Source organism: Helobdella robusta (genome assembly GCF_000326865.2).
Source record: "Helobdella robusta unplaced genomic scaffold HELROscaffold_9, whole genome shotgun sequence".
Lineage (NCBI taxonomy): Eukaryota > Metazoa > Annelida > Clitellata > Rhynchobdellida > Glossiphoniidae > Helobdella > Helobdella robusta.
This window is the reverse complement of record NW_008705512.1, coordinates 988,381-1,004,826: the sequence shown is the minus strand read 5'-3', so window position 1 is coordinate 1,004,826 and position 16,446 is coordinate 988,381. Positions and strand designations below refer to the sequence as shown.

Genomic DNA, 16,446 nt, shown 5'->3' with positions numbered 1-16,446 from the left:
TTTTTTTGTTAATGAAAAACTTTCTGAATTTTTAAAATGATGTCAATCCAAACATGGATTGCACGCACTCAAAATGTTAAAGAAAGTACTTCCTCTAATGTGTCAAAGAACATATCAACTACATTTACATTTATTAGTTAAATTGTACGACTTTTAAATTAACGAAACAGGGCTTCTACATGTTCACTTTAAAAGAAATGTATATTAAATAGAAATTCATGACTATGACAGCAACATTTGTACACATGATTAATATTCAGAAGTTTGAACAGGTACAATATCTCAATTCAGGTACTGTGTCTGAAGCTGCGTATTGTAAGCTCGTCACACACACACACACACACACACACACACACACACACACACATATATATATATATATATATATATATATATATATATATATATATATATATATATATATATATATATATATATATATTTGTATATATATATAGCATATATGGCTCGTCAAAATAAAATCTTTAATATTTGGTTACCTGTCTATTTTTCAATGAATTCGTTAAATTTTATGGGGTGTTACACGCGATGATTGATAATTTGACTATTATAAAAATTTATAAAAACTGTGATTTAACGGTGAAATCAATTCAAAATCTTCTCTTTTGTTCATTTCGTTCGATATCGTTTTAATTGTTTAAATAATATTTCCCTTCAGCTGATAGAATAGTTTTAATGTTAAATTGTAGTGGAGCGCTGCGCTATTCTTCGGTTATTTAACGTTATTTAAAAAACTTAATGGTGACAGCTTTTTACGATTTTAAAAGAATTCTCGATTTTTAGACTAATGAATACAATACAACGTAATTTCTTTAGAACTAATTCTAACATCTAAGATTTTTTCATAGAATGAATAGTGAATAAATTGACCATACTCTATGTATATATACCTTCATATGTTTTTTCAGGTTCACCGACAAAACAGCGCCGAAAAAATGGCGCACGACAAAATAGCGTAAAAAACAAAAAGCCGACGAGATAGCGCAATATAGCGATGTTGGTGAAACTTTGAAGAAATAAAAGCATTAATGTTTTTTTTTTGTAAATAAATTACCTTTAGTGCAGGTTTTTTTTAGACTATCAATTGTAACTTTTCTGGGTTTTATTCCGTATGTTGTGTTTGGTTTTTACTCAATTTTATCGCTAACTCTGGACAAATTAAAAATATGCTTTTTTAGAATGACAATAATTTTTTCAAAAAATTGCATTACAATTGTTATTGTAATTTGTGTTATTTTAATTATGTGTTATTTTAATTATGTGTTATATATATCAAAATGAACCGTTAAATTTTTATAGAAGGATGTGATTAGCTTGTTTCTTGTTCATAATCATAAGTTAAAATAACATTATCTATCATCATTTTAATATCATCGTTACAATCATATTTTTCTTCATCATCTTCTTCTTCACAATCATCATTATCTTCATCATCCACTTCCAAACTAAAACCACCATCATCATTTTTCTCTTCTTTATCTTTACCATCTTCATCACCAGCATCATTATCTTCATCATCTACTCCAAAATTAAGCCCACAGATATGAAAAAGTCAGACACAAACAGCACGGGATTCGAGTTTTGACGTGGTCGGAGTTTCGACGAGCCTACACTTAGAGAGTGGACAGTCGAGCATCTTCAAATTTCATTTTTTTTTAAATTTTTCAACTTCGTTCAACCAAAATTGTTAAAAAATCATAGATTATACAAAGTCAGTTTGATGAGATTAATAAAATGACAATTATTATTAAACATCGTGATCAAGCTGTTTAACATGCAAGTATGAGCTCGCACTTACAAGCTCTTCGTCATTATTTCTTAGCTTGAATCCATAGCATAGTGTTATGTGGTGAAAATTTGAATGAATGTGTGATAGCATGTAATTTGTGTTAAGTGATTCTGTGGAATGGTTAAATTGTACCATTATTTTTATATTCCTAGTGATGATAATAATATTATTATTTTTATTATTATTTAAAATTATAATATTATTATTAGTAATAGTAGTAATAATAATAATTATAAATCAGTTTACTATGTGACAAGAATAACGATAAAAATCAATCAAAACAATTTATAAACTAACATGACATGAATTAAAATTAACATTAATTAAAAACAGCAGTGTAAAAATAATATAGTAAGCATTGATAACACTTAAAAATAATGTAAACAATGACAAAAGCTTGAATTCATTTTCAAAATGTTTCAAAAGCGACAGCATCTTATTCAATCGTTTCACTTACCCAGCAAGGATTCCAGCATTGGCAGACTCTGCAATTGTTTTCGTCTCTATAGTAGCCGAACTGACACTTTTTATTGCACAGCGTAAACTCGGGACATTCATATTCTTGACAGTTCATAAAATATTAGTTCGATTAAATTATTTTATTTGGTTAAAACAATGCAGTAGTAATAATTAGCCAGACAGATTATAATCAATTGCCATCATTCATTAGTCCTCCACAACACTTTTTTAATATTTATTTCATTTCTTTTTCATGTCTTTTATTTATCAAATTAAACAAAAAAATGAGAAAGAAATGATTGAATGAAAAAAAATGATTTGGAAATCAAAAACAAGGTCTTTTACCAACATATATATATATACATATATATATATATATATTATATATATATATATATATATATATATATATGAGACCATATTTTATACAATATTTTATGAATTGTTGGCATTAATCAATTTAAAGTTTGTCTTTTCATTTTTCCTTACTAGAATTCTCTGAAAATTGTTCGATTTGCTGAAAATAGAATTATCCAAGTTCATCATAAAAATTTAATGAAACTTATATAATTTAATAAAATATATACATACTGTCCTATATACAGTTATTAATAAATATCACCGCATTTTCCGCATTGTTGAGTTTGAAACTAAGTTTCAATTTTTCGAACAATTATTTTATCGATATTATTTAATTTATTCAAATTAATAATAAAGCTTTTAATTATTTTAGACTGCATTTTTCATATATACATTTACATAAAAGCTTTTTTCTGTTACCTTCACCATCATCAGTGTAATAGAGTTTGTGATATTCTTATATGTAGTTCACCTGGTATTTATAGTTTTTTTGTTAAAAACCAGTTCGGAAACAATTGTGTGTAAATATATATATATATATATATTTATATATATTTTTATATATATGAGCCGTCAGATATTCCCTCCATTGCACTATCAATATATATATATATTGCACTATCAATATATATATATATATATATATATATATATATATATATATATATATATATATATATATATATATGGGTCGTCAGATATTCCCTCCATTGCACCATCAATGGTTAAAGTTTTGTGGATTATGTGAGAAACTATGACCCTCTGCATGGTGGATTAGTAATATTTTCCGTAACTGTTTGAGATGCCAAAAAATTGTTTTGTTTCCAGTTGTCACGTTTGAAGTTTTAGCAGTTAAATTTACAACCAAAACCATGAATTAATATTGCTCGCTGTTAATAGTCGGGTCCTGCAGAGTTGTCTGCATTATTTTTTAACGAACTGATATTAGTGCTAAAAAATATAACAGCACTAAGTTTTCTTAATGTTTTAACCGGTGATTTCAACGTTCATTGAAAGGGCTAAAGATCCACATGCTGCTAGTCTAATCGATGTCTTCAAAAATTTCTGTTTTAGAATCATGCAAAGGAGCCCAAGCACACACACATATTGATACACTGGATATAATAGTTACTTCAGTCGATTTTCCTGTCCAAGACTGTATGGTATATCCAAATGGAATCCACTCTTATCACAGTTCACTAAAATTGTATTATCAATGACTCGAAATTGCACGGCAAGAATAAAAAAGTAGTCAAATAATAGAATCGTTTTAGTGATGATGATTTCGTTGAACTTGTTCTTGACTCACAGTTATCAAAACCGTGTTTTAACAGAGAATATTGATAAATAACTGCAGTTGTTTGCAAGCGAAATAATATGTTTGGTTGATAGTGTTGTACCAATTCATATGATAGTCACCAATCGTGTTAATTTCGCTCCATGGTTTGATGATGAGTGCAGGCTTTGTCAGCGTGCATGTAGAAAAAAAGAAAAGATTTTCAAAAATAGTTTGCAATAAGTTCATCATGGAAAATGGAAATGTATTTTGAGAAATAAATCAAAGCTTTTTTCAGAGAAACGTCACTCGTATTGGACCAGGATTATCGAGTAAAACAAAACGAAACCTAAAAATCTCTGAAAAGTTTTGAATAAAATTCTCTGCATAAATCATAATGACTATCACTCCCCTATTATGCGTGTACTTACGCCGGATTGATTTTTGTCCTTCTTCAACAACAAACTGAGCAAGGTGAGATACAGCATCAATATCAACGTTCAATCAAACTCATCTGAATGTAGGTAGATCAAATCTCGAGAATCTATTTGCATTGTTTTCAGATGTTTCTGAAGAGGATATAATCAAAATATTAAAAAATTCACCAACAAAGTTTTTTCAGCAAGATGTCTACTTCATAAGGTACTTTCAGATTTTCTGGTGCTGTGTTAGGTTGGTTTGAATTGTATTTGGTTGGTAAAACTCAACAGGTGTTATTTGGTTGTAATGTATCCAAGGTCAATATAGTGTCGTCTGGTGTGTCTCAAGTTTCAATTCCGGGTCATGTTTTGTTTCTTCTGTATACATCTGAAGTATTTAAGGTAATTGAATCATTTGGTTTCTCATATCATGCATTTGCAAATGACATACAAATTATTGTTACTAGCAAACCTTTATCTTTCCTGGTCGAACAAATTAGTTGAATGTTCATCAAAAGTTATTCTGAATTATTCTGAATTCTAACTTGTCAATGAAAAAGCACATTAGAATGCTTTCCGTTGAATGTATGTACCAAATAAGAAATCTCAACCAAATACGTAGATCTCTCGACTCTACGTTGCTGACCTTGGTTCATGCATTTGTGCACTCACGAATTAATTATTGTAATAGTCTGTTTTACGAATTACCTGATAAATCTTTAGCTGTATTACAGATATAGCAGAATCGAGCTGCAAAAGTTGTCGGCGGTTTAAAGTATGATCATGTTTCACAAATATTGAGACAACTGCATTGGCTGACGGTCAAAAAAAAGAATAATTTTCAAAATATCAACTCTAGTAAACAAGTCAATAAATCGTCTTGCACTATCTTATTTGTCAGAAAAGTCTGCAAAGAAGTTGCCAGCTCCTTCTGGAACGCATCTGCGGTCCCGTGATCTAAACCTGCTGCTAGTTCAAGTGACGTGCCTTCATACAAGCTCTTGTAACATCGCCATTGCAGGACCGTCTGTTTGGAACAATTTGCCTGAGTTGGAATAGCATGATTTTAAAAGAAAACTGAACACTTTTTTATTTTCGTCGTGGTTTGTTGATTTGTTTTACTTGTCCTTTGTGCTGTGTTAAACTACGAAAACTGAACAATTTTTTGTTTTGGTTATGATGGATTAATTTTTTCTTGCTCATTGTGCAATGTTTGGTTAAAGAAAAACTCTAGAATTTTTTATATAGTATTATTTCGTTGCAATTCACTGATTTTCTTTATTTTACTTGATTATGCCATGCTCAGTTAAAATTATTTTGATAGCGCTTTGAGACCCTTTCAATTTGCACTTTATAAAATTTTTCATTAATAATAATAATAATATATGCATACTATAAATTGGATCATCTTTTGTAAAGATAGATATGCTTTCGCATAATCAAATTAATAGAAGTCTTTGAAGGAAACATGAAGATTGAAAATGCAAAATAAAAACACTTTCAACAGCAGCATTGCATAATAATATAATTCACATTTAAGTTATCAGAACTATTGAATTGAAAAACGGGCCAAAGTTTACCGCATCTTGCAGTCTTAAGTGGTTTGCACGGAGGGAAGTTGCAAAAGGTATTTATGGCAGGAACGCAACGGTAGCCAGGCGGGCAGAAGTTTACCTGCACGTTGTGTGTATGTGTGTATTTTTGTATTTATATGCTATGTATGTATTTGTGTATTTTAGTATGTATGTGTTATGTATGTATTTGTGTATTTTCGTATGTATGAGTTATATATGTATGTGTGTATTTTTGTATGTATTTGTGTATTTTTGTATGTATGTGTGTATTTTCATATATATGGGTTATTCATGTGTACAGACCACCTAACTAATTTTCAGGATTTTCTCTCCAGCTTAGAAATTATTCCACAAAATGATAAATTTTCCTCTTACATTGTTAGCGACTTCAATGCAGACCTGTATGAAGATTCCAATTATCTAATTTATCACAATTTATTTTCAAGTTATAATTTCACACCGTTAATTATTTGCCAACAAGAGTCACTACTCCCGCATCATCCACAAATGACAACATATTTACAAATGTCAAGAATACTAATCGAAATTGTGTGACATCTTCTCGGAACACTTTCCTATTTTTTTCTATTTCAAAAACTTTGATTTCTAATTTCAAATTAGAAAAACATTACATAGAAACTTCTCTAAACCGGCTATAATCAACATTAAAAGATGATTAACTGCGACTAATTGGGATCCTTTTCTTGTAAGTGACGTCTTATTGCTACATTCTTTTGTCGGTGAGTCTCAGGTTACTAATAATATAATGAATAATTATGCGCCACTCAAGTAATGTATTTGTATATTTTCGTGTTTATGTGTTATGTATATATTTATGTAATTTCGTATGTATGTGTGGATTTTTTATGTGTGTGTTATCTCATGTATCTATGCGTGTAAGTGAAAATTCCGTTGAGCCAAATTATCGAGAAGTCTTCAGAGGAGGAATTGCCGTCGACAAATGTTTCGGCCCTTAACAACGTCCTTACATTCTCGGGGGACCGGACCACGTTTGTTGATCACTCGGACGCTTCTCGATGACTGTTGATTTTTCAGCGGTGTCAATCTGTTATTTAGATCAAAATTCAGCTTTATATTTCCATACGAAGTCGTATCACTGTAACCATGGCTTGCTAATTTAGCCGACACTTCTTTTATTTCTATTCAGTCATAACCAATGCGAAGTTTGCACTGCGCTACAAATAACTATTTTCAGGCATGCTGTACGTTTCCCGCCTGACAGTTCCATCTTTTTGAAAAGTGCATACATCGACGCTCCCGCTGTTCCTCTTGCCCCAACCTCAACAGCGAAGAACCTGGTTTTGTATTCTTAATTGTTTAAATCTTGAATCAGCTGTTCGTACTTTGCAGTTTTTACGTCGTGGCTACTGAGCATGTTATCTTTGTACAACACAGTTAGCTTAATAACAATAATTGAATTCGTATTCTCAGATGCCATTACCATGTCAAGTTTCATGCCTGTTTCTTTGATGTACGACGGAAAATTTTGACTTTCTTCCAAATCAACGTACACAACCCAATTGTTGGCGTTTTTTAAGATACCATCTTTCACTCGGTCATATTTGACGTCTCTGCTTTGTCCTTCTCTTAGGAAATATACCTTCGGGTAAACAGCAGACTGAGATTTGGCGTCATTGCAAGCGGAACAAACCGTTTCTACTATGCTTTTCAAAACCTTGTTGTGGCGCCATGTATATCCAATTTGTAGTGAAGTCGTTAGTGGCAAATCGCATCCTGAAACCGCTGAAATAATTAATGCTTGTGTCTTTGTATGTATGGATGCCTATGACATTTCAGCTATCGGTCGGCGAGTTAGCTGGTCGGTGAGTTAGTTCAGTCTGCAGAAGTATCATGTCTTTTGCGGTTACGCACTGGCCTGGTTCGAACGCTGTCTGTCCAAGACTCAAGTATTATTATAAGCCAGGCTTGAACGATGCGGTGCTCGCGTGTGCCTACGTAATGTGTACGTAATTCTGTGGTCTGCATCTGCATAGTGTACAGCATTTGCGCGGCTCGAAAGTTTAACATAATTATTGAGTAACATGTAAGGCGATCTGCGTTTATCAGATTTACATTAATAAAGGACAAAATAAACTACGTAATAAAATTAGTTAATTACTGTCAAAAAGTAAAATATTTTGAAACAACTCTTAATCATTTTAGTTACCAGCTACATTTTAGCTACTGCTCATTAATTTATTACGACAAGTTTGGCAATTCCCAACTGAATTGTTGTTTATCATTTGTTCATTCATTTAGCAGCTAATAAAATACTTCTGTTTAGTTTGCTTCAAATTTTTATAGACTTTGTGATTAATTAATTAATTCCTTCATCCATTCATTTATTTAATAATATATGTTTTGCTAAGATGAACATTTTGTGTTAAAAAATCAGTGTCAAATCAACTTACTCACTATAGTCAGTGTAAGGAAATATCTTCAAGATCCCATGTAAGAATGTGAGGAGCCACGAGGATCAGTATGTAACACGCCAACTGTATCATTGCTTGTCTTTAATTTTTATCTTTCAACGTAAACTACGGATAGTCAGTTCTATTAAAAATCTAGTTTCAAAAATTTCTAAAATCGGCCGCTATACATTCGCTAAACGTCGTTTAAATATGAAAATTACTATATACTATATTACTACATATATAAATATATGCTATATGTATATAATATATTTTTTTATTTTGGTTTCGTGGGTATATATATGTGTGTATATATATATATATATATATATATATATATATATATATATATTATATATATATATATATATATATAACCAAATATCTACGCTTGATACGTTGATGATATCTTTGTCTCCTATAACGATCCTGAACAAATCACCCAACTTCTTGGTACCTTAAACAAATCAAAACTTAGATTTACCATTGAAAGTGGAAAGGAACAACGTTTACCTTTCCTCGATGTGTTGGTCACCCGTGGCGAAGAACGATTCAAAACCGCGGTCTATGTCAAAGAAACGAATACAGGAATTTGTTTGAATGGACAAAGTGAATGAAATGAACAATTTAAAGACAACACAATAGAATCATTTGAAAACCGGGCATTCACACACTCTTCCGATATTGAAAATCGCGACGCTGAATTAAAAAGAGTCACCAACCTGCTTGTAAACAATGGATATTACTTATTCTATTGAAAAGATTGTTAAAGGCAAATTACTACACAGCAATAACCTTCCTAATACCAACAATCAAGATAACGACATCGTCTTGTATTACAGAAATCACATGTCAACTGCATACAAAGTAGATGAAGCTATTCTTAAACATATCATCAATAAAAATTTAACACCAACCAACCCAATTAGTAAAAGTAAACTCCGAATTTATTACAACAATAAAAAAACGTCTCACCTTATACTGAAAAATGATTGTAGTCCTAGAGATAACTCTGTGTTAAAGCGTAATCAAGTAATATATGAATTTAATTGCCCCTTTGACGGCTGTGCACGTCAACATGATTCATATAACGAGATTACTACTACCTCACTGACTAGAGGGCTTACGATGCATAAACTGAATGGTGCTACCAAATCTCATTTGGACACACAACACGCAATCACTATAAGCCGTAAAATCCTCGACAGCAACATCAAAGTAATACACCAGAACAGCAACTACACGCATCTTAAAATTGCAGAAGCAGTCCTAATTGACATCAATAAACCAAAAATAAATATACAACAAAAAATGACAACCTCACTTCCAACCCGGCGCTTTATCAACAATGAAAACAAAGAAGTAAAAAAAACTAGCATTGTAAATAATGACAAAAAAGAATATGATGCTATCGATGAAGAAAAGCCTGCCCTGGGTGAGCGTCTTTTCAGTGTTGCTGGACAAATTCTAACTGATAAACGCTGTAGATTGTCTGATGATCATACCAATAAAATGATTTTCTTGAGAAATCATCTTAAACACCACACATTTAAAAAAACATTTATTAAAAAAATATATATATATGCTGGTTAATAAATTTACAAAAATTTTCAGAATGGTTTTTTTGTAATAATAATGAATAAAAGTAGTTAAAAAGTAGTAAACTATTATGAAATAGTTAATAACTACTTTTCTTGAAAGTAGTTAAAAAGTAGTTACTAACTATGTTTGATTGTTTTTAGTCAAGTAGTTAACTACAGTTGTTCACTACTTTTTTGGAGCAGTTAACCCATCACTGCTGAGTTTTATTTTATTGGTATTATTGGCAATTCTTGAACAATTTCAGAAAATTCTAGTGAGAAAAATTGAAAAGACGAACTTTAAATTGATCAATGCAAACAATTCGGTAGACATCATGCAATACTGCATAGAACATTGTCTCCTTCCAAAATATGTATAAATGTACATGTATATATGGATTGATTGTACGTCAGTACAGTAATTATCTAACCAAACTGTTCACTGTAGCAATTATATAAAATAAAAATTCAAAAATAATAGCATTAAAAACTTTTACGGTAATTTAATTAATGAATGTGTGTGTTTGTTTGGGTGTGTCTGTCTGTGTGAATGTGTTGTGTGTGTTTAAGGCACTTAATGATTTGGTTACAAATATAAAATAAATAAAATAACAAAACGATAATTGCAGTTGCAATTTGGATAACCACATCTAAAAATTTGAAAATGTTGTTAGGTGAATATTTTGTACTTGCCAAAAAAACAGTGGAAAATTTGTATGAATAAATTGATAATTTGGAAAATTTTATTTATCATCTAAACTTTTTATTAATAATAATTTAATAAAATAGTTGAATACACTATTCACTATTTACATTCTATAGTACAAGTACAATACAGCATCATAGCTGAAACTAATTAACTTAGTAAACTGAAAGTAAATCCGTTAAGATGAGTTTTTAATTATAAATGAGCGTCTTAATGCCAACCCATTCAGTTTTTTTTAAAGGTGGCGGTTCTCAAACTTTATTCTCAAGCCTTCATTCACATCTGTATTTGAGCTCCTGACCAGACGTCCATGCCACAGAACAACCGTTAGGACAGTTCAACTCCTGGTGTTTCAGACATTTTGCTAGTTGTCATAAATTTATTATTTCGATTGTTGAATAAATTGACAAAATCATGTTGATCATTATTTTGATTGTTGAATAAATTGACAAAATCATGTCATGGATGTAAATGAAAGGATAAATGAATTAGTGAAGAAACAAAATGATGGAGAGATGGATGGAATGTAACCGACAGCACATGGATCGGCACACCAGCAAGCTTTGCATCCATTGGCGTCAGTTCTGTATCCAGTTTTGCATTCCAATTTGCAGTAATTCAATGGACAAGAAACAACTGATCGTTAATTTGTGTTTGTGTGCGTTGTCATTTATCATTTATCATGTTACATATATTTATCGAGGAACTAATTCGGAACATGATGTGGTTTTCACCAACAAGTGCAAGTGCATTTTTGTCAGTCTCATAAAACAAGGTCACCATCCAACGAATGTATACATGTACATGTATATATGGGTTGATTGAGAGTCAGTGCAGTAATTATCTAACCGAACATAATGTTCACTGTAGCTATTATATAAAATGAATATTCGAAAATAATTGCTTAAAAACTCTTACGGTAATTAAGTTAATGAATGTGTGTGTTTGTTTGTGTGTGTGGGTGTAAGTGTTTGTTTGTGTGTGTGAGTGTTTGTGTATCAATTATATTGAACAATTTTTTTGTTATTTGTAAAATTTCGATAACCACATCCAAAAATTTTAAAATGTTGTTAGGTGAATTTTTTGCCCTGGCCAAAAAAACAGTGGAAAATTTGTTTGAATAAATTGATAATTTGAAAAATTTTATTAGACCTCTAAACTTTTATTAACAATCGTTTAATGAAATAGTTTAATACATTCTATAGTACAAGTACAATACAGCATCATAGCTGAAACTAATTTACTTAGTAGACTAGAAGTAAATTCGTGAAGATGCGTTTTTAAATATAAATGAGCGCCTTAATAACATTAAATAATGAGCGTAGATTAAAATCCACGTGCTCATATCAAATATGTGATAATAATTTAAATGTCCAAAAAACAATAATAATATGAAATAGTAATGAAAAAAATAAATAAATCAGTAAATACAATAATAATAACAACAACAATACAAATTAACTACAGTACCATATCTATAACAAAATAATCGAATATATATAGATGCAATATGTATCTGTCTGTCAATCCAGCGCATAGTCTTCATCGCCGGTACCAATGACCACCAATTTACCCATCACACCATCCGTCACTTCATCCCAGTCATCACCAATCCAGCCTCACGACATCGTCTACTGCAGACAAGCCTCGTAGCTACACCATCCTTGTCGACCCTGAAACTATTAGAAATAAATGTAATTAGCTCCAAATTAGTTAATTTAACATCTACCGGTGTTGAGAATCTATGCCAAAATCTTAGAATTATAGACGGTCATTCTCTTACCTAATTATTAACATAATGAAGTCTCAATGCAGAAAACAAACAAATAAAACAGAACAAACACACCCGCCCAATTAACAACAACTTCACAATTGACCGGTGCGTATCATGTCGGAAGCGACACTACCAATTCTCAGCACCTCAGTCACACAAGTGCACCTAACATAGAATGTGTATCATATATATCGTTATCTTTACTTATATAACTAAACCAATGAATACATCATCACAAAGCGTATAAGCACATACACATTGCTAAACACACATCTGCACATCGCCCACAAACACACACGAATACATTCCAGAGGATTACGAGTTTATCTAGGCGCTTTCGCTCTCCAGTTGTATTTAAAACTTTCATTCATCCAATAATCATCCAAGGAATTTTTAAATCTGTCAACAGTGGCACAGTTCACTATATTGGCAGGTAATTTATTCCACACAGGAATGATACGACAAGTAAAAAAATGCTTTTGCAAGTTACTTTTGAACCCGATATTCCTAAGTTTTTTATCATGTCCTCTTGTTCTTTCATTCAAGTACAAAGACATTTCAGAATAACAATCTTGATCATTCAGGTCAAGAAATTTTTTAAACAACAAAATCAGATCTTCTCTAACTCTTCGGTACTTCAACGTTGGCAACCCCAAATATCTAAGCCTATCCTCATAGTCTAGTCCCCTGCATTCCCTTATCATTTTTGTTGCTCTCTTTTGAACTCTTTCAATATACTCTACCATCTCTACTTTCCACGGCGACCACACTGGAACCGCATATTCCAGAACCGACCTTACCATTGTTTTATATAAAATCAAGAAAGAACTTTTATTGAGATATTGAAAATGCCTGTGAATCATGCCCAACATATAATAACCTTTCTTTACAACTGCAAAAAAATGATCATCAAATTTTAAATTATTATTAAATGTAACACCCAGATCTTTGAAATTATTCACACAATCGAGATTTAAATTATTAATACAATATAAATTTTTATCATTATTCTTGCCAAACCTCAAGCTAACACATTTTTCCACATTCAACAAAACATCATTCCTCTCACACCATTTGACAATCAAATCCAAAACATTCTGTGTAATTCTGACATCATCATGAGATTTGATTCGTTTGAACAATTTTGCGCCATCTGCAAACAAAAAAAATCGAACACCTTCACTATCAGCACAAACATCAAAATCTTCATTAATGTAAATGATAAACAAAATTGGCCCCAACAAGCTCCCTTGAGGCACCCCACTTTACACACAACGCCAATCCGATCGAACATCACTAACCACAACAGAAAATTTTCTGTTCTTCAAATACCCTCTAATCCAACTGATTATTTTATCATCAACCCTGTATAGAATTAATTTTTGTAGCAATTTTGTATGGGACACCTTATCAAAAGCCTTCTCTAAGTCCGAGTAAATAACATCCACTTCCTTCCCATTGTCCACCGCATCCGACCAATTATCCAATATTTTCAACAACTGCAAAGTCGTAGATCTACCCTTCATAAAACCATATTGATATGAACTAAACAAACAATTATTGTTAAAATGCAGCGACAGTGCTTCTTTAACAAAATGTTCTAAAACTTTACATGAGATACAACTTAGTGATACCGGCCGATGATTTTTAACACAAAAAGGCGATCCTTTCTTAAAAATTGGAACGACATAACTTAATTTCTAATCACTTAGTAAAAACCCAGAATTTAAAGCAATTTTAAATAAAAAATTTAGATATTCACACACTGAACCGGCACATTCTACAAGTACATGTGAAAATAAGCCATCAGGGCCTGCAGATTTAAATTTATTTAATGAAACTAATTTATTGTAAACTGAATGGCTTGAAATTTGTAATTCTATCATTTCTTTAATACCATATTCATTTATTACAACATCATACTGAACACCATCCCCGTTGCTATAAACGCTAGCAAAAAATGAAGCCAGAGCATTAATCTTATCAACATCATCAACCAAAGTAGTTTCATTACCTTCATCATCTATATTGACCAAACTGTCAAGATTACCCCTATTATTACCTAGTTTACGTACGTGATTCTAAAATACTTTAGGATTTGATTTTATTCGACAACAATAACATATTATCTATTTTTAATTTTAATATTTTGTTTTTGATGGAATTCCTCAAAGTTTTATATTTTATAAAAAAATTGTTGTTCTTTGTTTTTAAATATCTCCTCCACACTCTGTTCTTTTCCTTAATATTATCCAACAAATCAATTGGGAATTTGACTTTTGTACCAAGACTCCTATTAAAACCAACTGGAATATACAGCCTCATCGAACTTACCTACAAAATGTTTCCATACACAATCAAAAAATCCTGGTCAATCATATTGCAACTCAAAAAACTATCCTTACTATTGTCATACAAATATTTTTTAACACAGCAGTTCATTTTTGAATAATCTGCCTTATCGAAGTAAAATTTATTTTACTTACCCGGTTTAACAAAAGCTTTAATATAAATCAAAAAATTTATTAAAACATGGTCGCTCTTACCAACAGGGTTCTTGAAATCTATGTTGTGAATTAAATTTGTATCTTCAACAAACACCAAGTCTAAAATATTTTTAGCAGATTTATTCCAAAATCTAGTCGGTTTTCTTATAAGTTGGGATAGAAAAGAGTCTCGCACAAAATCTAAGAATTTTTGTTTCACCGATCAAACATTTTTTATAGTCATCATATTTTCCCAATCAATAATTGGAAAATTAAAATCCCCCACTATAACCTTAATTCCCTTAATTTTCATAAAAGCTATCAACAATTCAATCAACTTTAGATTGTTTGAATAAGCCGATGAAGGACTTCTATATAATATCAAGATAAATAATGGTTTATTAACATTCATTATCTCAACTACAATTCCACAATTACATATGGATTAACACAAAAGTCCCAGATATTTGGCGTCAGGCAATAGTCGTGCCCATAAACCAACCAAAAAAAGTTAAAACTCATCCAAATAACTACAGACCAATTTTATTAACTTGTTGTACCTGCAAGATCATGGAGAAAATAGTTAGTAATTGACTAAATTTATTTCTCGAAAAACATCAAATTTTGTTTAAATATCAATGTGGAGATATCAAAGGAAGATCTACGTTAGATCATTTGATATCACTGGAAATTCACATAAGACAAGCTTTAACACAGGGTGACTCTGTTCTTGGACATTGAAAAGGCCAATGACACAGCTTGGAAATATGGTATCCTATAAAAATACATGAATCCGGATTAAGAGGACGTTTTCCTAAATTCATTCTAAGTTTTTTATCAAACCGGTCATTTAAAGTCAAGGTCAATGATGTCTTTTCAGAAACGATGCATCCAGAGTTGGGCATCCCTCAAGACAGCATTTTGTCATCAAAATTATTCTGTCTTAGCTTAGATAACATCACCATAATAATTCCTAAAAACACGATGATCTGCCTTTTACATGGATGATGTCACAATCACTTTTAAAAATAAAGACATGATAAAAATGCAGAATAAAATAAACAGAACGCTAAAATCTATTAAAAATTGGGCATTGGAAAATGGAATAAAATTTTCTGAATCAAAGTCTAAAGCTATGCTTTTCTCAAAAAAACAAAAGAGGATTTTTCCAAAGTTAAATTTTCTTGAGTTTTCACAAGAATATAAATATTTAGGAATAATATATGACACAAAATTAAATTTCATTCCCCATATTTTGAAAACAAAAAGAAAATGCCTAAAAGCACTCAATTTAATCAAAATGTTATTCCAAAATAAATGGGGAGCAGACCAAATGCATCTGATCAGAAATCAAATTTTCCAAGCAACGATACAAGCAGTATTGGATTATGGTTCTCCAGTATATGGCTCTACACGAAAATCCTACATGAAGATTCTACACCCAATAGTTAACGAATCGTTAAGAAGGTGTCTAGGAGCATACAGAACATCACCATCCATAAGTCTCCATGTTTTGGCAGGAGAAATGCCACTAAATTTAAGACATTAAAAATTAGCCTTAAATTACTTT

General features: G+C 31.1%; 2 protein-coding genes across 2 annotated transcripts; both read right to left on the bottom strand.

Annotated features, from left to right (window-relative positions):
• Positions 1–1,573: 1,573 nt before the first annotated feature.
• Positions 1,574–2,368, bottom strand: HELRODRAFT_166019 (hypothetical protein; the record flags this gene model as incomplete). The annotated part of the gene is made up of 3 exons (XM_009033062.1): positions 1,574–1,657; positions 1,820–1,958; positions 2,268–2,368. 3 exons carry the CDS (start codon positions 2,366–2,368, stop codon positions 1,574–1,576), a joined length of 324 nt encoding a protein of 107 aa, XP_009031310.1.
• Positions 2,369–10,888: 8,520 nt separating this feature from the next.
• Positions 10,889–15,781, bottom strand: HELRODRAFT_166018 (hypothetical protein; the record flags this gene model as incomplete). The annotated part of the gene is made up of 6 exons (XM_009033061.1): positions 10,889–10,960; positions 11,152–11,252; positions 14,099–14,203; positions 14,405–14,452; positions 14,877–15,077; positions 15,664–15,781. 6 exons carry the CDS (start codon positions 15,779–15,781, stop codon positions 10,889–10,891), a joined length of 645 nt encoding a protein of 214 aa, XP_009031309.1.
• Positions 15,782–16,446: the final 665 nt, after the last annotated feature.